Genomic DNA, 22,561 nt, shown 5'->3' with positions numbered 1-22,561 from the left:
TTTTAAATCTTGCATATTTAGGCTGCTTACATACTCTCCTCGTTGCTGGCAATGTATGTTATTATTATCGTTCAATAAAAAAAAATGGAGTAGCTAAAGCAAAACCATTAGTTATTTGTCTAACTTCCCAACATTTTTATCACCAGACTGGATAATGGGAATCCACTTGCCCCACTAATCATGCGCTTCTGTTCATACAGAGTCTCTTTTTATGAGCAGAGCATTGATGCTTAAACAATTTACAGTTTGATTAAAAATGATCCTCCCAAGTAATTGGCTTTGCATTGGAAGTATTATTACTTATCCCCAATTTCTTGTCGTTGAAGTCTACTTTTCCATCTGGGTATGGTGGCATATTGAAATGGGGGGAACGTTTCATGTCTGATTCCTACAGTATATTTCCTTACATTATTAAAAAATCTTAACTAAATTTAGAATAAATATATGAACATATTGTGCCTGTGTTCACGACTAGAGTACATGGCCAATCATCTGGTTAGTCTTGCTGATCCTTCAATATACACCGTACAAAACACAGGGTATCTTATAGCTTTCTTTTCATTCAAAATCCTTTTTCACATAAATCGAACATAAATTAAACTGTTATATTTAGCACTTTTTGCAGATGCAGCTAAAGAAACTGGAGCAAAGTGTCCCATTGTGATGGACTAACAACATTCCTGAACATACAATTATTCTTTTATTAGTTTTCTGTTACGTTCAGCACAATACCAGTTGCTTTTGGGAGTTTAATATTTTACACTTAAATAATTCATAGATAAACTGAATGATAAGCTGTTTCCTTGTGTAGATCCATAGATTAAAATAAATAAAGTAACATTTAGAAATTATTTCACATACTTTAATAACATCCTGTTTACAATTTTTCTGACAAAATGCCCATCTGTGTGTATAGGTATAGGAGTTAAACTTTTTATTTCCTTTATTTCCTTTCCTTTCACCCTCACTGTATGATTTAACACGGTACAAATAACATTTTTTATGTAAAGAAGAGTCACTCAAATGTTCTGCTTTTCTTTTCCTTTTCTTGCTCTCTTTAGAATTTAGCAAAGAAATGTTCATGACAGATTATGTGGATGTCTGAGGGTCATAAAGTAGATCAAATTGTTCTTTTCATTCTTGTTTATAACTGCGATGGACCTGAGAGCTGTCCGGGCGGGGTGTACCCTGCCTTTCGCCCAAAGACTGCTGGAACAGACTCTAGCACTCTCGCGACCCTTCATCAGAAATGCAGTTTCAGAAAATAAATGAATGAATAAATTATTGTCATTATATTATCACAGTATTGCAAACAAAAGACAAGCAAGCATCGTTGGAGATTTCTTTTGCAAAGGAATGAAAATAACAAAGAAACAGACAATGTCACATTAAGCAATATTAGCCAAAACAGTGATTGAGAAATTCAAAAGCAAAAGAAAATTAAGCTAGCATAAAGAACAAAGGCAAAAGCAAAGCTAATATACAAAGACAAAAGATCTGGCCAAAAAAAAAAAAAAAAAAAGAAAAAGGAAGAAAAAACTTTAGAAATCTGAGAAGCCCTCCCCAAACAGGTGTTCTTTAGAAATGCAGGTATGAATTACATATGGTGTGGATGAACACGGATGTGCTACTGCCTGACACGCATGTCTGGTCTCCAAACACTAGCCAACCTTGCATGAGATACCAGAGTCAGGCTGGCGCCGCCGTCTGCAGCTTAGCTAAACAAGATGAGCTGGTCAGCTCTTTCACACTTAGTGGTGTCTCTTGTATTTACTGCCCTGTTCAACCTGATCTCCTCAGCAAATAGCATTACATCACTGATCCCTATTGAGACTAACTGCAAAGCAGGCCGACGTGTTTCACCACCATTTACTGTCTCCTGACTTTGTATCTGCTTGACTTCCAGTTCATGCTGCTTTGGGATAAAAAGGATCAGTGAATAATGAGACCTTCTCAGTGCATTTATTGTAGATTTCTATGTGCATAGTTGTCGAACTGTGACAGGCGGTAGCAGCTGCTGGAGTATGCAGCTCTCCCCGATGAAGGTGTGATGATGAAACTAGTGTGACCTGATTTATTCGTATACAAGCACCCGGAGAGGAGTCACAAGTAATTCTGTATGGATTTTCTGGGGACTTGACATTGGAGGCCTCACTCTCTAAAAAAAAAAGAAAAAAATAAGAGGACCATCTTTTGCAAGGGGGGCGGGGGGTCTAAAATAAAATCAGCTGTCACTGTGTGCTCGTTGGACAGAGCTGAACACATAGTACTGGAGCTGGCCTCCATCACTGACTGGGATTTGCTTTTGCTTGGAAAGACCCTGCAGGCCAGGGGTGCAGTGGCCTTCTTGTGGGATTCTACTTACTGAGTTCATATTTTTGTATATCAATATCATCCTTCCCTGGTAGGTAACTGCTCTGTACTAAAGGTGCTTGTACGTAATTGTACGTATAATGTTGAGATTCATAATATTCATAATTATAAAGGGAAAGAAAATGAGCTATCGGTGAAATTCAAACTGAATAAAAGCTGACTCTACTTGTTAAAACATATACATATATATGTATATATATATATATATATATATATATATATATATATATATATATATATATATATATATATATATATATATATATATATATATATATGTATATATATATATATATATATATATATATATATATGTATGTGTGTGTGTGTGTGTGTGTGTGTGTGTGTGTGTGTGTGTGTGTGTGTATAGAATGTTTAGCTCAGGGAGATGTTAGACTTTTTTATTAAGTTAAATTAAAGTAAATTTGATGGAAAAAGAGGGAACACTGAGCTGCTGAGTTGTTTGTGTGAAGGCCAGTTTCTCCAGTTGTCAGGCCTATATATCACCTCAGGTCATGAAATAAACCATTTTTAAGAAGTAATTGGAAATGCAGTCTCAAGTACAAGGTCAACAGTGCAAGTTTTCTAGATGCTTTTGCAAAGGAAAGCCTTGACCTCCCAGCTTTCCTCTATATTTCGCAGAGAAACACGACCCATCGTGGTAAAGTTTAAAATAGACTTGATTTATTTTTGCCAGTATATGGCACCGAGATTACTTCACTTTCTTGTTATTTGAGCTCTCGCCCCAACCTTAAATGTCATGTGATAGCCTAAGTCTGTTAACAGATTTGACAGAAAATTTTAGTTCCTACCATAGCCATTTACAGCCCATAAATCTTTGCCTCAGTTCTGAAGTTTTACTTGTGAGGTAGATATGAGAAGTAAGTGAAATGAAATAATCTGGAATGACTGCCCTTAATGCTTTGGCTCATTTATACAAACATTTAAGTTTAAATCTGTTGAGCACTGAAAAAAACAGGACTATGAACTGGAAAGCAGCAAAGAGGCAGTGAAGCAAAAGCAATAATAAAATGTCCTTTTGTTATGATATTAAGGCAAATCTGGAGTTTCATGAGCCTATTATGTAGTCTACCTGTGTGAGAGGGTTTTTGTTTGTTTGTTTGTTTTATGGGTTTGTTTTTTGGTTTGCTAGTCATTTGCAACTGCAGAGGCTAATTAAAATATTGAGGCTGCTATAACCTTAGATGCTGTATTAACTGTTAAACAATTGAAATTTGTCCTATGCAGCAGAAATAGTAATCAATATGTGAACAGATTCTTCAATGTATTGGCTTTTAGTGTTGTTTATTCATCCTAAAGCAGAATTAAAATGAGCGTTTTAGTCACGTTGCCCGTACCTTGAAAGATGCACAAATTTTAGATATGTTTTCGTAGATAACAGTAGTTTGAATGTTTTACAACAACACTTTTTAATTACCATATTGAGAATAATAGTATTATAATATTATATACTATAATTATTATTAAAAGAAATAACTGAGCTTGTGGATGTTAGTACTGGGTATATAATTAGCACCTTTTTTAAAAAAAAAAAGTGAATTGGTTTCTGGATTTTTTTAAGTGTAAAAAGAAAAAGAGTAAATTATGATGCACCCTCTTGAATGATTTGAAATATAAACTGGTTTAAACTGGTTCTAAAAGCAGGCATTTTAAAGAGTGACAGCACAATAAAAAACACTTCACTAGTTTTTACATCTATTCACATCCCCTTAAATCTTTTAAATGATACTTGCCTAAATTTGACAAGAAGATCAAAATCTTGAGTCTCACATTGGAATATTTACAACGAAACAGTCAAGCCTTTTCACATGGGCTCAAATGTTTCCACTTAGGAGGTGTGCATTAAACATCACTACGCACAATGACTTTGACTTTAGATAGCTGTTTACCAGATATTTAATAAATCCTGTAAAACCTTTGAGGACCTGCATGTCAGGACACAGGTGTGCAATTGATTTAAATAATGTCCCATAGGAGGATCATTACATACACACCACCTGCGCTGCAGCCTCTTGTAGGCAGTACCGAGGCTCATATTTGGCTTTCTTTGAGATCATGTTTACAAAACGAATTTTACACTGGTACACTTGTAATTACTCATATGGAAAATAATCAGAACCAATGCCACATAATTAGATTTAGATGAGTTTTGAAGTTGCATATTTGACAAAAAAAGAATATCCAATGACATTCTAAGAGCCTTAACAATGCTTGTTCATGCATATTTTTGCTGTATTATGTACTATATTTAGACTACATGACACCAAATAAAGCAGGTATAAGCATTTTATTCAACAGTTGGCTTTATATGCTTTAGCTGCTGGCAGCGCAAGTTTAACCAGGGCTGGACATCCTAAAGATTTAAACCAGAGGAAACAGGATTCACTCTGTGGACTCAGAGGTCATCCCACTGGCTAACTGTGAGGCCATGTACCAGGCAGCTGTTGCCAAGCGAGCAGACAACACCATCTCCAGCGGGGTACTTTGGCTTGTGCATGGATTTTATTTATTTATTTTTTTGTTATCATAGACTTAAACACAACAGGTAGCTGAAGAATACAGCATGAAACAGTTGTTAAAACTGAAAAACAAACGTTCATTTTTTAATTGCAATGGTCAGTTTGTGTTCCTATTGCACAGTGATGCAATTTATCCATAGTTGTGCAACAGCTGTAATGCGCTGAGAAGGCATTGTCACCATTATAGCTTATGTTGTCGTGCAGTATTTGTAGACACGATGACAGCATTGTATCTGTGACTGGGCAGGGGTCAACCGTTGCATACATGCACAGTATAAATAAAGAGAAACACGAGCCTTGTCTGAGTGAAACTATTTTACAAATACAACACACATTTGTGTGTCTGCAAACATAGAAAACAAACTTCATAAGTTGAATCATCCATATCTGCAAGCTGTGCTGCGTGCATGTCAAACCAAATAGCCCTATTAAGCAGCTGTTTGATTCCAGGTCATGTCGAAGTGGAGGCAGCTAATGATATTTCCTGCCTCATTAGGTCATGGAGGAGTCGGAGGTCTGTTCCCTGCCTGGGGGAGTTGCAAGTGTGAGAAAACAGTTTGAGACCCAGGAAACTGCAACATCACATAATGTTACTCAGTTTCATTTTCATCACAAAACTGTGCAGGTATATAGATCAAAGCTTTATCTTCATTCATTTAAAACAAAGTGCTCGAAAGAGATACCTGTGTTCAGATTGTGAAAACGTTTGTCATGCGCTGAGCTGGTTTCTGGTTTTCATGTACAAGGAAATGTTTGCAAGTAAAAATATATAACATAGGCTGAATTTTAACAGTCAGACTTTTTGTACTGCATGTTGCACCTGCCCCCGGTGTGAGTGTGTTAAGTTGCTGGCAATACTTGACATTTCTAACAGCTTCCATGCAAGCATCCAGGGCATTTTGACTTAAAGTAACGCACGTTTTGATAGACAGCAGCATAAAATTGCAAAAGAAAAGAACGTCTTCTTGTAAAAGCAAACTGCTTGGCACTTTTTTTCTGTCATCTTCCACTCCATGTCTGATTCATCTCAAAATGCTGTGCGCTCGCTATTCAGATGTCTCTTATTTACTTTGGCAAGCAAAGAAGGATTAATTAAATTCACATTTGTGGCTATGGCAAGGAGTGCAGATGATGCCGTGAACTGATGAATTTGTGTTGATAAATATGAGTGGCATGTGAATATTTCCACCATGTTTAACAACAATCTCCTTCCCCCTCACAGGAAATGTCAAACTCAGAGGTGACAGTGTCAAGCTGCAGTAGCAGGCAGCTCATCCCAGGCAGTCAGCAGCTTCATTTCCAAGAAACTATGGTACGCATAGCACTCCTATTACTGTGTTTTTGCTGTGAGGTTTGAGAAATGCTGAGTAAAACTTTCCATTGTAATCATTCAGATTACAATGAATGATTATTTGGTAGAGATTAAAATAATTGTATTTAATCAACAAAAATCTGTATCACACAGGGATATTGTTGACTTGTTACTGTGCATCTGTTCAATTTTACACCACACTCGTTTTAACCATTTCCTATTAAATGCCAACAGGTGTCAAGCAGCGAAAACAATCTCGCATCTAGTTATGAAAACCATCAAAATGAAGCAGGTAAGATGTTCAAAAGGATCTTATTCTAGATCATACCGTATGGTCTGCCACTACTGGTCTGATTTAAACTTTGCTTTTGGTTTTTTTGGCTGTGCTAATTTAAGAGGAAGAGTTACCCAGATATACTACAAAAGAGCTGAGAGATCACTTTGAAAGAACCATAGAAGAGGCTGCTTCACACAAGCCAGTCAAGGTAATCGTCTCTGTTTTAGTGTTTTAGTGCCAAGTGTTCTATCTGTCTATCTATCTATCTATCTATCTATCTATCTATCTATCTATCTATCTATCTATCTATCTATCTATCTATCTATCTATCTATCTATCTATCTATCTGTCTATCTGTCTGTCTGTCTGTCTGTCTGTCTGTCTGTCTATCTATCTATCTATCTAGATATGAATAACTACCACACTTCTTGGGGAAAAAAAAAAGTCATGATTTAGAAAAGAAACTGTTACGTTTGTGGACAAATTATCCTTGAAGTTGTTGTAGACCTTTTCAGAGGTCACCTTATAGACTTCTCTTTGTTGAGGTTGGTCCATAATATTCTTAGAGGCTTTTCATACTTTCAAAGCGGTATGGTTCACTCAGAATACACAAACAGCCTTTTTCTCAAAACAGACAGGCACACGTGCAGTCCTTTAAAAGCCTATCAACATATAGCCCTTGGAGTTGACAGTATGAGATGGTCATAGACTGATTGGCTGAAAATAGGTTGATGTGGAAGAGGCCAACTTTAGAGGCATGTATGACGAAGCTGAATTTTCTCATGTCGATGTGATGTAACCTGGTTAAGTTCAGGTTAAGTTATCTCAATTTTTTGTACTAGGAAGCTGGTTTAATTCTTACCAGGGTCAGTAACCATGGTAACTTAAGCTGAACAGTAAACCTCCTCCATAGCAGGTTATGTTCTGGATAAGAGATCAGTGAGTATAAAAGCACCACCTCCGGACCAATCAGTTCCTTGGAAAGTGGCCTGTCCATTCTGACACCATTGGTGAGATTGTGAGAGAAGTGCTTAGGAGAGAAAGAGCTTTTAGGGGTGGATTTAATCCTTGAGATGAAGAAATATAGGGTTGTGACTGACACATTTAAAGTAATTTTTTTCACTTGTTCTTGAGTTGTTCTAAAAGTTCATTTAGCTTCACAAGGGTTGCATCTGTAATAATGATGTTAAAGATAATGGTCACACATGGCATAACTGCAGAACCATGAATTTATGGAACACAACTACTCCTGCTATCATTCAGAAAGAATTAATGTTCAAACATCAAACACTGTAACAGTGGAGGATGGAAGTAGCCTAAATATTACTTAATGAACGCATAAAAGGAAAGGGAGGAACTGAAAACGCTCTGCCCAGAAACATCAAGGCTGTTAACAAAGTGATCAGAGTTCAATTTGTTTATATCGTCTGATCAATTAATATTCTATAATCTGCCAAATTTAAGAATTAACAGAGTCATTTTTGCTAGCATTCATTCCTGGCTTTTGCTGCAGCAACTGCAGTACTTTTATCCTGGATGGTGAATTTAAATTCTTCATGTTTCTGAAGAATAATTGTCTGCTCCTCCAGGATTAAGTATGCTGCTCTGCAGGGTTCCTCCTTTTCTGAGATAGGTCAGACACTGCAAATCCTATTTATGTAAGCGTGCACTAATCAAGTTTGGAAAACCTTGGATTGAATCATCAAGTTGATAATCAGCTTGGTTGTATCGCTTATCCAAGTCCTGAAAGTCAGGGTAAGTAAGCTCAGGTAACGGAGACATATCCAGCATATGTTAATCACACTTCGTCGTACAGACCGCAGGTCAGATTGCTTCACATTTGATTGGTTGCAGCAAAATGCTAAACCAAGCAAATGTGTAGCTGCCAGAGCTAAAAATTTGAATTGTAAGGTCTAGGAGAGACCAAGCTTGTCAATAACTGAGTACACTGAGTATCCAGCAGGAGTGCTGAATAATTTTGGTGTGATGCAGGGCTATCAATTCTTAAAAGTTATACAATCTTATAGGTGATTTATTTGGTTGCTGTGCACAAACAACAACTTTTGAGGTTCATTTATTCTGCTATGCTGTTTATTTGTGTTTATTTACTTTTACATGTTATCTGCTGGTTTGATAGAAAAATCATTTGAAGCTCATACATTATTGAAAGATTTATGTGTTGGGTTAATAGTTAGTTAATAGTACTCTTAATAGTACAATGGTACTAATACTACTTTTTTATGTACCCTCAAATATCATTTTTGTTCCTCACAAAGATTGGACGTGACATCAATCGCTCTAAGTGGTCCTCAAATGTGACTCAAAACAACACAGTGACAACCGAGGCGTGTGGAGCATCTGCTGCTGAGACAACACAAGACACAATGGATACAATGATAGATATTGAGGACTTCCCACCCCCACCAGTTGAAGATTCTGAATATCTTCCACCCCCTCCACCAGACTTACTACAAATGCCATCAGACAGTGAAAATATTCCAGCAGGTCATTACTCACATGGGCCTTCAGAGCCAGTAAACCCGTCCAAACACCCACTCAGCAGAGAGGCTTATTTCAAGCAGAAGAGTATGTCTGAGCTTAAACGTCTTTATAAGCACATTCATCCTGAGGTTCGTAAGAACATTGAGAAGGAGTTCTACACCGAATATGATGAAACTGAAAACAACCAGGTGGAGAGCCAAGCATACATGTATGATGATGATGGTGGGAGTCCAGATGAAGAGGAATATGGGGAGTGGGAGGAGATTCTGCCTGGTGAGGTCCAGGCAATGCGGTGGATGTTTGAAAATAAACCGCTGGATGCCATTAAAGATGAAACTCCTGAAGAGGATGAAGACAATAAGAAAATAAGTGAACAGGAAATGATTCTGGGAAAAGACGTGAAACGCACTGCATGGATGTTTGAGACTAAGCCAATGGATGAGCTGGGCTCACTCAATACAAACTCCATAGACTATAGAAACAAATTCAATAAATTTGACAAGGGTGATGTTCGTGCCGCAGCATGGTTGTTTGAAACCCAAACGATGGATTCTCTGAACAAAATGCACACTGAGGAAGATTTAACAAAAGAGATTGTATTTACAGAGGAGGATGGAAATGCTACAATTTACATGATTGACAATAAGTTCATGGAGAGTCTCGGTCACACTGAGACCATCGATGAGAGCCACCTACTGAGCCTACAATCAGTGTTAGAGGAAATTAATGGAGAAGTGAAAACTGTAACAAGTACTTTTGACACTCAGTTCAAATGCATCATCATGGGACAATCAAGCCAGATGCTGGAAATTAAGTCTGTTCGCAAAATTGAGACTGAATTGGAGAACTCCATTGCTTCACGTTGGCTTTTTGATACCCAGCCTCTGGACATGACAGACACAGAACCTGCTCCCTTAAAACTTGTGTGTAGCCTGTCCATGGAGGATAGCAGTAAAGGAGACTGGGGCAGGTGGTTGTTTGAGATAAAGACGTTAAATTCTCTCACTGAGTGGGAAAGTTCGCAAATGGAGAAGAAAGAAATCATTGGTGCCGATGTGCGCAAACATTGCTTAGTCTTTGAAACCCAGCCAATGGATTCTCTGAAGGATGACTCCAATGCCAAGCCTCAGTCTATTGAAGATATTATTGGGGGCAATGTTAGATCTGCAAGAAACTTTTTTGAAAGCAGTCCTCAAGCAATCAGGAAGAACTGTCCCGAGGTTGGACAACTCAAAAAGGCAACAGTCGATGAAGAAATGAAAGGGGATGTGAGACACCAAAAGTGGCGTTTTGAGAGTCAGCCTCTAGAGCACATTAGAGAGGAGAAGAAAGAGATCGCTCGAACTGTGAATGTTGAGGAGGACCTCACACAGGAGGATGGCACAAGCTGCAGGGCAGATGTTCGCAGGAACTGCTGGGTATTTGAAACACAGCCAATGGATACTTTAAAGGATGATTCGAATGCTCGGCCCTTGACAAAAGAGGAAATTATCGCAGGTAACGTAAGATCAGCCAGACATTACTTTGAAATGAATCCAAGTGATGAGTTGAAGGAACTGGCAGAGGTGGGCAAACTGAAAAAAACAGTAGCACTTAATGAGGAGAAGGGTGATGTCAGACATCAGAAATGGCGATTTGAAAGCCAACCTCTGGAGCAAATTAGAGAGGAACAGAAAGAACTCTTACGGACAATTGACGTGGAAGAAATTGATAAAGTGGATGTGTCAAATTACAAGCAAATCTTTGAGAGCACAGATTTAAACAGCAGGAACAAGTCTCAAAAGATTCACATAGAGGGTGTAACGTCGGGGTCTGTGCAATCAAATAAGAACCTGTTTGAGTCCTCTGCATTGTATGCCATGCAGGACAGCTCTGGGCACTTCCATGAGGTGAAAACAGTCCGCCGCGAGGAAGTTGTGAAAGGTGACGTAACAACCTGCAAATGGATGTTTGAAACGCGCCCAATTGATCAGTTTGATGAAAGCATTGAAAAATACCAAATTATTAAGGGCATATCGAAACAAGAAATTGAGTCTGGAGATGTTAAAACGGCAAAGTGGTTGTTTGAAACACAGCCTCTTGATGCTATTAAGTACTTCAGTAATATCGAAGATGAAGAAACTGTGGGAAAGAGTAAAAGTCTTGATGTGGTGAAGGGGGATGTGAAAACCTGTAAGTGGCTGTTTGAGACAAAGCCAATGGACATCCTATATGAAAGAGTGGAGTTTAAAGGTGAAAATGAATCTGAGGAAATTCGTAAGGGTGATGTTAAAACATGCACATGGCTATTTGAAACACAAGCCCTTGATACTATCCACGATGAAACAGAAACTGTTTTGAAGGCATCGACTGTGAAGCAAGAGGATATCAGAGGAAAAGATGTGAGAATGGCCTGTTTTCTCTTTGAGACGGAGAAACTGGAGAATCTCTCCGGGCAGGAGGCAAGTTCATATAAATGTGTCACGGAGATAGATATTGGATCTGGAGATGTGTCAAGGATGAAGTATATTTTTGAAAATCAAACATCTGATATTATGACTTCCACATCTGAAGAAGTGATGCAAAACCTCAAAAGAGTTCAGACGGAGGATATACAAAAAGGAAATGTTGTAAACTGCAAATGGCTGTTTGAAAACCAATCCATAGATACCATCCATGACAGCCAGGAGGAATACATTAGTAGCCGTACAGTAAACGATGTCCAAGGTGGCGATGTAAACAAGGGTCGTTTCATTTTTGAAACCAACTCCTTAGACAAAATCCAAGAAAATATGTCAGAGACAGAGCTGATAAGAAAGCAAAGAATCATCTGCGATGAAGAAGAAAAAGGTGATGTAAGAAATTACACCATGATGTTTGAAACTCAGCCCCTTTATGCCATTCAGGACAAAGAGGGGCATTACCACGAAGTCACTACTGTCACAAGTGAGGAGATAAAACAAGGAAATGTCATCGGAACCCGATGGTTGTTTGAAACTAAGCCCCTCGATGCTATTAAAGACACGGATGAGGTTTATATCATCAAATCTGTCACACAACAGGATGTGCAAAAGGGAGACGTAATGTCTGCCAAGTGGAAATTTGAGACACAACCTCTTGACAGGATTGTTGAGGAAAAGAAGGCTTTAATAAAAACTGTGGACGACATACAAGGGGGCAATGTCAGAATGAACAAACATCGTTTTGAGACTGACACCTTGTCACAGGGTTCTGTTAGAACTGTTAATGTAAGTGAAATACAAAAAGGTGACGTCAGAACCGCTAAGTGGAGATTTGAAACCCAGTCCATTGACAAAATAAGAAGCATGAGCTCTGAAAATCTTATTGAAACAGTTAAAAAGGAGGAGGTTGCGAAGGGAGATGTGAAGCAATCAGTCTGGCTCTTTGAGAAAAATCCTCTTGACCATATTAAAGAGGCAGATGAGGAAGAGGACACAACTACAACTCAAGAAGAGATTCCCAAAGCAGATGTAAAGACAAAAACATTTCTTTTTGAAACGACGCCATTTGATGACTTTAATGAGACTAAAACAGAAAAAACTGAAATACTGGGCAAAAGCATCAAGGGAACTCTTGAGGAACTTTTCAGTCAGAAAATGGTGAGGTCAAAGGGTATACTCATCGAAGCAGATGAAATTGGTGATGTTAGGATGGCAAAATACCAGCTGATGAATCAGGAGGCTCCAGAGATTCAACGAGAGGAAGTAATCAGCGGAGATCTGCAGACTATTATGATGAACTTGCTGAGCAGACAGGAGAGAAAGGAACAACAGATAGTCATAGATTCGGAAGAGAAAGGTAATATCAGTTCAACAGTACAGCAGCTATTCAGCCAAGAGAGGGCAAGTAATATTGAAAAGGAGGAAATATTGCGTGGTGACATCCAAGAAGCTATAAATAACCTCTTCAATGAGAGTGGATCAGCAAAACACGGAATACTCATTCAAGAGGATGAAAAAGGCGATGTACAGTTGACAATATATTCCCTTCTGCATAAACATGAGAATTTCAATGTTCAAAGAGAAGACATTGTAAAAGGGGATATCAAGAGTGCTCTTGAGCGACTGTCCAGTTCAGATAAGTCAGATCAGGCAGTGAAGATTAAAGTAGATGAGACTGAAAAAGGAAATGTCAACTTTTACTCTACATGCATTGAATCTGGGGCTCTTGACTATCTGAAACAGCTTCATTTAGGACCTGACGAGACTCCTCCTGACACATCAAAGAAAGAGAAGATTATAGGGGGTGATATTAAGGGTACCAAATTTATCCTTGATAATAACCAAATGCAAATTGAGCGTACAGTGGAGGATGTTATACCCGGAGATGTTCACAACACAGTAAAAGTGTTCATGTCGGAGCCAACCAGTTCAACAGACAGAATCCAAAAGGAGGAGATAGTCAAAGGGGATTTAAGGGCGGCTTTGAACTCATTGTCTGAATCAGTGAATCAGACAGTTGTTGTGGAGAAAGAGGAGGTGGTGAAAGGCAACATACCGAAAGCTCTGCGGTGTTTGGAGAGAGCTCAGAGACGGTACAAGGAGGTGGAGAAGCCAGATATCATCCCAGGAAATATCAGAGGGGCTCTAAGATCTCTTGAGAAATCAGTAACCTCCAGAATTGAAAGTGTTGTTGAAGATTTAGTTCCTGGAGATGTGAAGGCCACACTGAAATCTCTGGAACTGGCAAAGCAAGCAGTGAAGGAAGTTGAAAAGGAAGAAATTGTGAAAGGGGATATTCACACCGCATTGCAAAGTCTACAGGATGCATCCAGCGAGAAGAAAAAGCTTCAGCAGGAAATAGATGTCCAGGGAGATGTCAGAGGGACAATTCAACTTTTACTGGAGCCTCCACCCTCACCAAGAATGCAAAGAAGCCCAAGCCTTGAGGGTGAATTAAAGGGTGACATCAAGATGTCAATTAAGTCATTGTATGAGACACAGGAGCAAGCCTATCTGGAAAAAGAAGAAGTGATAAAAGGTGACGTGAAAGGCACTATTAAATCACTGTTGGAAACGGCACAGCGTGAGACTCCCAAAGTCAGGCATGGAACATACAGAAGAGTTAAAGTCAAGCAGAGTCCTCCTGTGAAAAACCTGAATGCTGATGCACAAAGGAACATACAAAAGATAAAAACAGCAAAACAAGTTGAAGCATCTCATGAAAAGCAATCTAATGAAAGTGATACAATACGAATGAAGACATGTACCGTAGACTACTCTTCTCAGCAATCTGCCCAGCAGTCAACTCTGGTGGAGCACAGAACTATTACACAAAACCATGACATCAAGACAGTAAAGACAGAGTTTCGTAATCTTAAAGCAAACACAAAGGGAATGGGGAAACTGGGAAAAACCAAAGTAAAAACTGAGGTGTACAAGTTAAAGCCAGTAACACCAGAGCCTGATCTACCACTTCCACCCCCACCTCCACCACTGACAGACACTGACCTTCTTCCTCCTCCTCCTAGTCCTCTTCCTCTCCCTGCTGACACTGACATTGATCACCTTCCTCCTCCACCGCCACCCCCTCTCCCTGGTGAACCGGACTTCCTCCCTCCTCCTCCATCTCAGCAAGAACTGGATAGCATGCCAGCACAGGAAATTCATCCTTTGCCAACAAAAGCAAAAAGAATGACAGTGAAAAAAGTGAAAGCTCCTGCTCTTCATCCAGTTCCAAAACTGGAGCCCAAAGTGGAAATCACTAAAACACAACAGGCAACCTCTGAAAAATGTGTTGAAATAAGGCAAAGTCAATCAAAAACAACAACGCATACCTCAAAACCAGTTCCATGTGAAATCCCAGTGCCACCAGAGTCACCACGGCCATTAAAGAAAGTTTACATTAATCCCGTGAAATTCACTCCTCCACCTTCTCCTCCTCCCATGATGAGAGGAAAAATGAGTAAATTTAACACACCATTAATAAAGGCTGAAGAAAAGTACCGGAAGCTGAAAGAGGAAAGTACACCTCCAAGCACTCCACCTCCCACTTTCATACATGACTCAGTTTGTGCTGCTCTTGAAATGCTTTCCACTAAAGAGCAGTCAAATAACAGCTGCTCAGGAAACACACAGGAGAGGGATGAAAAGCTGGTAGATGGTTTTCATTCTGATTCTCCATCATCTGGTTTATCCAAGCAATTCGTACTTTCAAATAGCACTCAAAGCAAAGCCAGCACTCAACAAGAGAAAATCACAGCAGATTCAAAAATGGTGTCTTCAGCTAAACAACAAATTGTATCTAGTGAATCTGCCAAGGTTGTGTCCATTCAGAAGACCTCATCCATTGCCAGTGTCAAACAACACAGCCATACAACAACAGAGAAAACAGTTTCTGTTTCCTCGAAACGGTCCACTTCATCTGTCATGTCTGACAAAGTCCAGACCTCAGTCACTAGTACTGCAAAAACAGAAAATACGACTGCACAAGAAAAAAAAGACTGCAAAAGTCAGAAAGCAAAAGGTTTCAACAAATCTGAAGATACAAAAGAAAACAAAATCCCTGCTCAAAGACTGAAACCTGAAGCAGAAATCATACAATTACCCAAAAATCTGAATGAAAAAGAAAACGTAAATGACTCCAAATCGTCACAATTTAATAACAAAAGGAAACCTGATGATTTCCCAGCAAAGATCCAGGAAGATGTTTCCAATCAGCCAATGCAAGCAGAAAAGATAGCTGCCAATGCAAATGGAAAAATGGGCAAACAAAACCAAAAACTGAAAAAGAACAACAAACAAGAAAAGCAAACTGAGATTAATTTGTCTGGTGAGAGTGTTTCACAAGACAGGAAAGGAGAAGTGACGGAGGTGTCTGTTCCTGTCTTTCATGCTGCTGCTGTACCTGCAAATAACACTGAAAACCCACTGGAAGCTCCAACTCCAATGAAAAAGAAAAAGAAATCCAAAAAATCCAGAGCAAGTGTACAGCCGGGTCAAGGAAAGGATATTTTCTCAGAGTCAAAGACAGAAACAACAGAAACCAGAATAACTCAGGAGGCAATTGCCAAAATTAACAAAACCGTAAAAGAGGAGCACATTCAAGTCAAGAGAGAAGTTATTAGCACTGACAGCAAAGACAATCAGATTTCCCTGCAACAAAAGGTGCTTCAAAAGACAGGGCAGAGCTCTCAAAATAAAGGAGTGACAGTTACTCAGCAGAGAGCTGAGGAACCTCCAAGAGAATGTATTGATGTCCCAATTATTGTGACAGGCAAGTCAGAGCAAAATGAATGCTTAAAATCCACAACAGGGAGAACAGAGGACTCTCAGAGGCAAGAGGTCCTAATTTTAATCTCTCACATCACAGAGATACAAAGCATTTCAGAGAAAACTGATTCCAAAGTTGTGAAAAGTCTGCTAAATAAAGTGCCAGAGTGGCTCATTTCTCCAGAAAAGAAACACGAACTAGATGGATTTGCGGCAGCAAGTGATGCTCAAAAGAGTGAACATATTCTTTCAAACTTAAGGAAATTGGCACAGGCTAAACTGATACATCTAGGCGACAAAACAGTTGAGAAGCATGAATCTGAACCAGTCTCTGAGAAAACACTTCCTGGCTCAGGATCACCGAGAATATCCAAGATCAGTATTGGTTCTGAAAAGATTGAGAATCAAACAGAACAAAAGACGTCAAATGAAAGCAGGAAAGAAGAGATCAGTCTATCGAAATCTGTTGACCTTCGAGCTCCCTCGCCATCACTCAGGATGCGTTCACCCTCCCCGACATTCATCACTATTGAGTCTACACGAAGAACTGACTCTCCTCAAAGAGTTACACCCTCACCTACTCTGCTGCACAGGCCACCTACGCCACCAACCCCACCGCCACGCAGGTGCGACACTCCAACATCCCGCCTAAATAGAATCACGCCGTCTCCAACTTTTGACCGAGCAGAAAATTTGGCCCGACTTAAAGACACCACAGCAAAGCTCTCACGCGGCGTTACCCCACCCCCGCTACTTACCCATCAAATCCCAGAGAAGAAATCAGAGATTGTAGAATCGCCTGCATCATTCCATCGGCAAATCAAAACCGATTCTCAGGTTGTGGAAACTTCAGCGACACTGACTGCCGCAAAAAAGCCCACAAAAAGCTTATCTGAGGAAGTTCAGCAGGCTGATGCAAAACTAAATGATGAAGCTCAAGCGGTGAGTGCAAACAATGTACAAAGCATGTTTGAGACCCACGTTGAAGCAGGTCATGGTGAACCGAACCTTGTTGAATCGTCAGATGATTCAGAACCATCCTCTGCATCTGTCAAAGAAAAGAGAGAGTTTTTTGAAGAGGCTCAAAAAGCTGAAATTAATAAAGTCTATGTGCGAAAGGAGCCCATCGATATCCCTGAACGACTGGGCCCAGAGACTGAGGAGTGGGAGGCGGAAAACAAGAACAAAGAAAGCGATGAGCTTCCCTGGACAGACTTATCTAATCTTGTAAACAAATTTGAATCTCCAGAAGAGAAGCTGTGCAGCAGAAAAGAGTCTATTCCACTCACGGAGCGTCTTCACCATGACAGCGAAGGCACAGATTGTGACAAAGAAAAAGCAGACATCTTAGAACAGGAAATGCCAGCTTTTGACATCCAAGCGATTAGAAATGTTTTTGAACTTGGTGAACAAAGTTCTTCATTCAAAGATGAGAAAAAGGATCAGGCGGAGCTTGTGTCGAGTCTGAGTGAAACAACGGTAGACACTTCAAAGCGGGAAAGGCCTCAAGAGGCAAAAGGAGGCTCAAGGCAGAGTACCCCCCTCCCTCCACAGAAAACTGATGCAAATACTGTTCCAGCACAGCCATCAGGATTCTCTGAAACCAAATCAGTGACTGAACATTTCTCAAATGTTGATGAATTTGGCAATAAGGTCACTGGAACAGTGACATCTGTCACCGAGCACTCGCAGAGTGTGTCAACCCAGCGGGCTCCTTTCTCCTATGCTGATGCTGTTAAAAGAAAAGCTGCGAGACGAACAGAAACATATGATGAAGACGCCACAGAAAAGCTGCTGAAGAATTTCCATAAAACATGGACAGAGAGCGAGACAGTTTTCAAGAATCTTAGCTACACTGTTTCTGAGGAGACAGCATCACAAGCTGTGTCACATCACATGAAGATTGTCTCATCGGGTAAAAAGCGCATGGCATGAAGTGGAACAAGCTAATGGCATGGGCTCTGGCTGGATGAATTTTCTGTTTTATAGACGTACTGCTTCTAACTATTGTATTGTTTGTGCTTGAGTTTTTGAGTTGAGTTGAGTTTTTTCAAAATAAAAATGTCCTGTAATAACCTTGGAGACCAAGCTACGGTCATGCCAATACAGACTAAATGTTTGCAAGCTAGCATGTTGTAGCATTGCCAGGGCCGGATTAAAGTGCACAGGCCCCTGGGCCCAGAGTGTTCCAGGGGGCTCCTTCCCCACCTCAACATTATGAAAATTGTGGATAATACACTGTGAAACAACATTTCTAACATCTCTCAGCCCAAAGCAACACACTGTACATGGTTGTGTTACTATCTGGTTTTTATATACATTTTGTTTCATGTCCAAACTGCTGGTGTTTGCCCTATGTGGGCCCTATGTAGGACCCAAGTGGGCGAGGGTCCCTAGCCTGGGCCTGTGCCCATAATGCCCATTGGATAATCCGGCCTTGAGCATTGCTAACAAACATATACATCTGTGATAATTCTGCTTCCCAACAACAGACTGTAAAAAGAAGTGGGGACAACTGCAGTTAATCCTTCAAGTCCTTGTGTACCACTAGCCAGGTGCCACATATAAGCCTGATCAGTTAAAAAACACTATAATCCCATTTTTTTAATTTTATAAATGTGAAGAATAAATCCAATTCCTGGTACAGCTTGAGGAGTTAAATTGTAGAGTTAATATTGAATGTGGCATTTAACATTTGGCCTCATAACCATGGAGCTTTTCTACCTTTAATAGACTTGTTTTATATAATTATTTTATAGGGTAAGCCTAGTCAAAATAATTCCTTTGTTTCATAGACATTATTTGCCAAAGATTTGCATTTTTGTTGAATCTCATTTCAAGGATAATTTTGTTGTTCTAAGGTTTTTTTTTTCCATATATGGTCAATAATGGCCAAAAACACCCATGATGCAATGCCCAGCTTCCAAACTGAGCCTTCAGAGTGGCACTTCAAAAACCAATGGGAGACAGCTGTCATATATTCACTGTTATGCCGCCTGCCCATGTGGAAACAGTCTGTCAGTCACACGTTCCATAGCATGCCTTGCTTTATCATCTATTACTCTATATATGCTGCTATACTTTACAAAACAAAAGGAAATAAACAGGAAAATAATTTTTTTATCATGAAAATGTTCATTCAGGTCATTAATAAGCTGGAAAATAGGATTATTTCCTGAAAGGCCTCTTGTAATTAACTTTTTTTTTTTTTTTTTTTTTTAAATCCGTAATTGCTGTGGCAACCTTTCAATGGTCATAATTCTGCATAGTTCTTGCTCAGATCAGTCCTTTACTTGTCATATCTGTTTGAAAAGCACCAAAATGACTATTACTAAATGACAACGCAAGGCTTCAGAACAGTAATTCCCATTTGACTTAAGGACAACTAAGGACCTCACCAAAAATGTTATTATAATTCATTCAGTAGTGAAAGTAAGTGTCTGTGTAGATTTTAATGGAATAATTTATCATACATTTATACTCTGGACCAAAATGTCTGTTAAATAAGCAAATAATGTAATGTGCATACACAATATTGCAATATTAGTCCCACATGATGACAATATTATAAAGTTACATACCTCTTTAATTTAGTAATTAATTTTGTAAACATAAAGGTTCAGTTCTGTGATTTGATCCAGTTTTTAACCACATTGTTAGGGGATGTAATTTGCTGCAGTCTTGTCAAGAGCCTCTTATACAAAAAGGGAAAACATTCCTAGCATAATTAAACCTATTCCCTGTAGGCAGTAGTTTAGAGTATGTTTCTTTATGAAAGTTTTATCTAATATTTTTTTATCAATAAATGTTTATAAAATTAATCTGAGCCTAACACAGGTGTACTTGCATGCAAGTAAAGAACAAGTACAATTCAAAGTTAATAAATTTGCATGGCTACTGGATTTTTGCTAAATAAATTAATGCAGTTTTTTTTCCAAATAAAAAACATTTTATAGGACTGAAAATTGAATGAAAAGAAAACTGTAATTGCTCGAGCTTTGAAAAGGCACCATAAAAACCCTAAAAACCTCTAAAATGATTTGCATTTCTCCTCTTTGAAACAGGTTCGAGTTCCGAAGTCGGAGCTTTGCACAGCATGTCGGAGGAGAGCTTATCCGATGGATGCTCTGATAGTGGACAAAAAAAAGTACCATAAATCCTGTTTCCGCTGTGAACACTGTAGAAATACATTAAGGTAAAGCTCTTTTTCTTCCTGTTTAAGAAGACATTGTGTACTCCACCACAGCCGCACATTTAGTGTGTTTACTTGTGATACTTTTTCTGTCTTGTAGCTGTACTAATCTGTTTAGACCTCCTGAATAGCAAAATCAGTCCAATTTTCTCTTTTTTGTCCTTTTCTTTTTTCAAAAAGCTTGGGAAATTATGTCTCTCTGCATGGACATTTTTACTGCCTACACCATTACAAACAACTCCTCAAGTCCAAAGGGAAGTATGATGATGGACTTGGGCAGAAACCTCCCGCTGGAAGTGGACCGTTCCCATCAGATGAGAAACTTGAATGGAGATATTCCATGAGCAGCATAAGTTCAGTTGACAAGATCCAAAGAGGTGAAAACGAAATTTCTAAAACATCTGATGAAAGTAAGTCACACTGCAACAAAATATCTGTAGTTTGGCCCCCACAGGCTGATGCTCCCAAAAAATCCTTTAAAATAGAGGAAGATATTCAGTTAACTAGACCGCAGTGGCCCCCTCCTGATAACTCCCCTTCATCTCCCAAACACCAACACAGAAAGGCTGTTCCCAGAAGTGTCCTTTGAAATAGAATTTCCCAAGTGCAAATTTTAGTCAGATATACTCAAAACACAAGAAACTGAATGGTAAAGTGATACTGGTAAAGAACTGTCCTTCAGGTTTATTCAGGAAAGGAAACAAGACAAGTAAGAACTTGAAAGAGAAAACTGTGTATATATTTGTAAATGGTGTGGAAAAGCAGGTTGTTATAGAAAGTGCAAGAAAGGTAGATGTTGGTTAAGTGCAGAATGTGGGTGCAAACCTGGAGCAGTGTGCCTGAACTAACTGGTTTGTCCAGTGTGTTATTTTTCATTCACTGTAGGTTGTTTGTCATTAGTCTTCTCTGGCAGTCAGCACACATGCTGAATTTCTCTTACAACCCCAATTTAAGCAAGTGAGCTTTTTGTTTAACTTATTTGGGCTAGGAAATAGCTTCAAGACAAATTTGAAAAAGAGCAGCACAATGCTGTTTTTATTTTTTTAATTCAACTGGATATATAAACCTGACAGCTCTTGAACATCACACAGTAAAAAAAATCTAATAATTACATCCAATTTAATCTATCCCATTTTTAAATGATCCCATTTGTAATAAATTGGTTCATTGAGACCTCTCTGTTTATAGTAATGCAAGCCATTTCATCAAAATAAGTTCAGTCTGTTGATTCTGCTTTTGTATAATTTTGTCAGGTTTATCTTTCAACATAACATTTTTGCATTTGCCTTTTCTTAGCACCTGGTGTGCAGACTACTAAAATCATCTTGGAATAAATTTATTTATAATATTAAAAGTATATAATATGAACAAGTGAATTGGTGGTAATCATGTTGTTTTAGACATTTGTATCCTATTTTATTTAGATTAGACATATCTTGCTTAGTACAAGAACATTTCTGATTATGTCATGCTGTCTGGCTGGTTCACATACTGTATTGCTGTTCTGAAGGCAATAAAATGTTCAAGTTAATTTTTGTTATGTTGTTTATTCTGATCATTTCTCTTAATCTAAGTCTTTTCTAGAAGAAGGGGGGGGGGGCTTTTTTTAACCATCTCGTGGACGAAAACTTACATGGCATTCGTCATTCGTAATGTTATCTGATTCACTGGATGTCAACAGCTGCGTTCAGCTTGCTAGTCCCGCCTCCCCCTTCTTCCATCTATATGCTTACATTTTCAATAACGTCACCACTGCAGTAAACAATAACTTGTGGGTTAGCTGCAACAGTTCACATGTGACAGCGGCGTCTATGCGTTGTCACAGAACTTGTTCACCAAATTACCATAAGCACGTCATTGTGCATTCATATGAGACACAAAGAAAATGAACAGTCACACAGTTTGTCAAATGTGTAGAGACACCTACAGCAGACAGGGCAAGGTCAGCATTTCCCCTTCAGGCCTTTGGAATAATCTTCTTTACATGCAATCCTTACCCTGCAGGGGATTTTGGAGAACAAATTGCAGGTGTATCAAAAGTAGATCAAGCTATCATTCTCTGACGGAGTAAGCCTATAAAAAATAGAAAAAGACCGGTTCTTTGATAGCATGAAGTGTCATGTAACAGTTGAGGAAAGCATGTCTCTATAACTG

General features: G+C 39.0%; 1 protein-coding gene across 1 annotated transcript; it reads left to right on the top strand.

Annotated features, from left to right (window-relative positions):
- Nucleotides 1-2,239: 2,239 nt before the first annotated feature.
- Nucleotides 2,240-21,938, top strand: xirp2b (xin actin binding repeat containing 2b). The gene is made up of 9 exons (XM_079254155.1): nucleotides 2,240-2,404; nucleotides 4,712-4,873; nucleotides 5,410-5,538; nucleotides 6,136-6,225; nucleotides 6,460-6,517; nucleotides 6,622-6,710; nucleotides 8,779-18,130; nucleotides 20,280-20,410; nucleotides 20,588-21,938. The coding sequence occupies exons 2-8, from the start codon at nucleotides 4,823-4,825 to the stop codon at nucleotides 20,369-20,371; spliced, it is 9,861 nt and encodes a 3,286-aa protein (XP_079110281.1). The 5' UTR covers nucleotides 2,240-2,404; nucleotides 4,712-4,822; the 3' UTR covers nucleotides 20,372-20,410; nucleotides 20,588-21,938.
- The last annotated feature ends 623 nt before the right edge of the window (nucleotides 21,939-22,561 follow it).

Source organism: Telmatherina bonti, assembly GCF_933228915.1.
Source record: "Telmatherina bonti genome assembly, chromosome: 15".
In the NCBI taxonomy this organism is placed as follows: domain Eukaryota; kingdom Metazoa; phylum Chordata; class Actinopteri; order Atheriniformes; family Telmatherinidae; genus Telmatherina; species Telmatherina bonti.
This window is presented reverse-complemented; position numbering and strand designations above follow the sequence as displayed.

What these genes read in the sequence shown, in the direction of transcription:
- xirp2b (XM_079254155.1), top strand. Translation starts at nt 4,823, where the DNA reads ATGTACCAGGCAGCTGTTGCCAAGCGAGCAGACAACACCATCTCCAGC. An exon ending in ACAACACCATCTCCAGCGGG is followed by an intron (nt 4,874 to 5,409) that starts GTACTTTGGCTT and finishes CTGCCTCATTAG; the next exon opens with GTCATGGAGGAGTCGGAGGT. An exon ending in CATGAAGATTGTCTCATCGG is followed by an intron (nt 18,131 to 20,279) that starts GTAAAAAGCGCA and finishes TCTTTGAAACAG; the next exon opens with GTTCGAGTTCCGAAGTCGGA.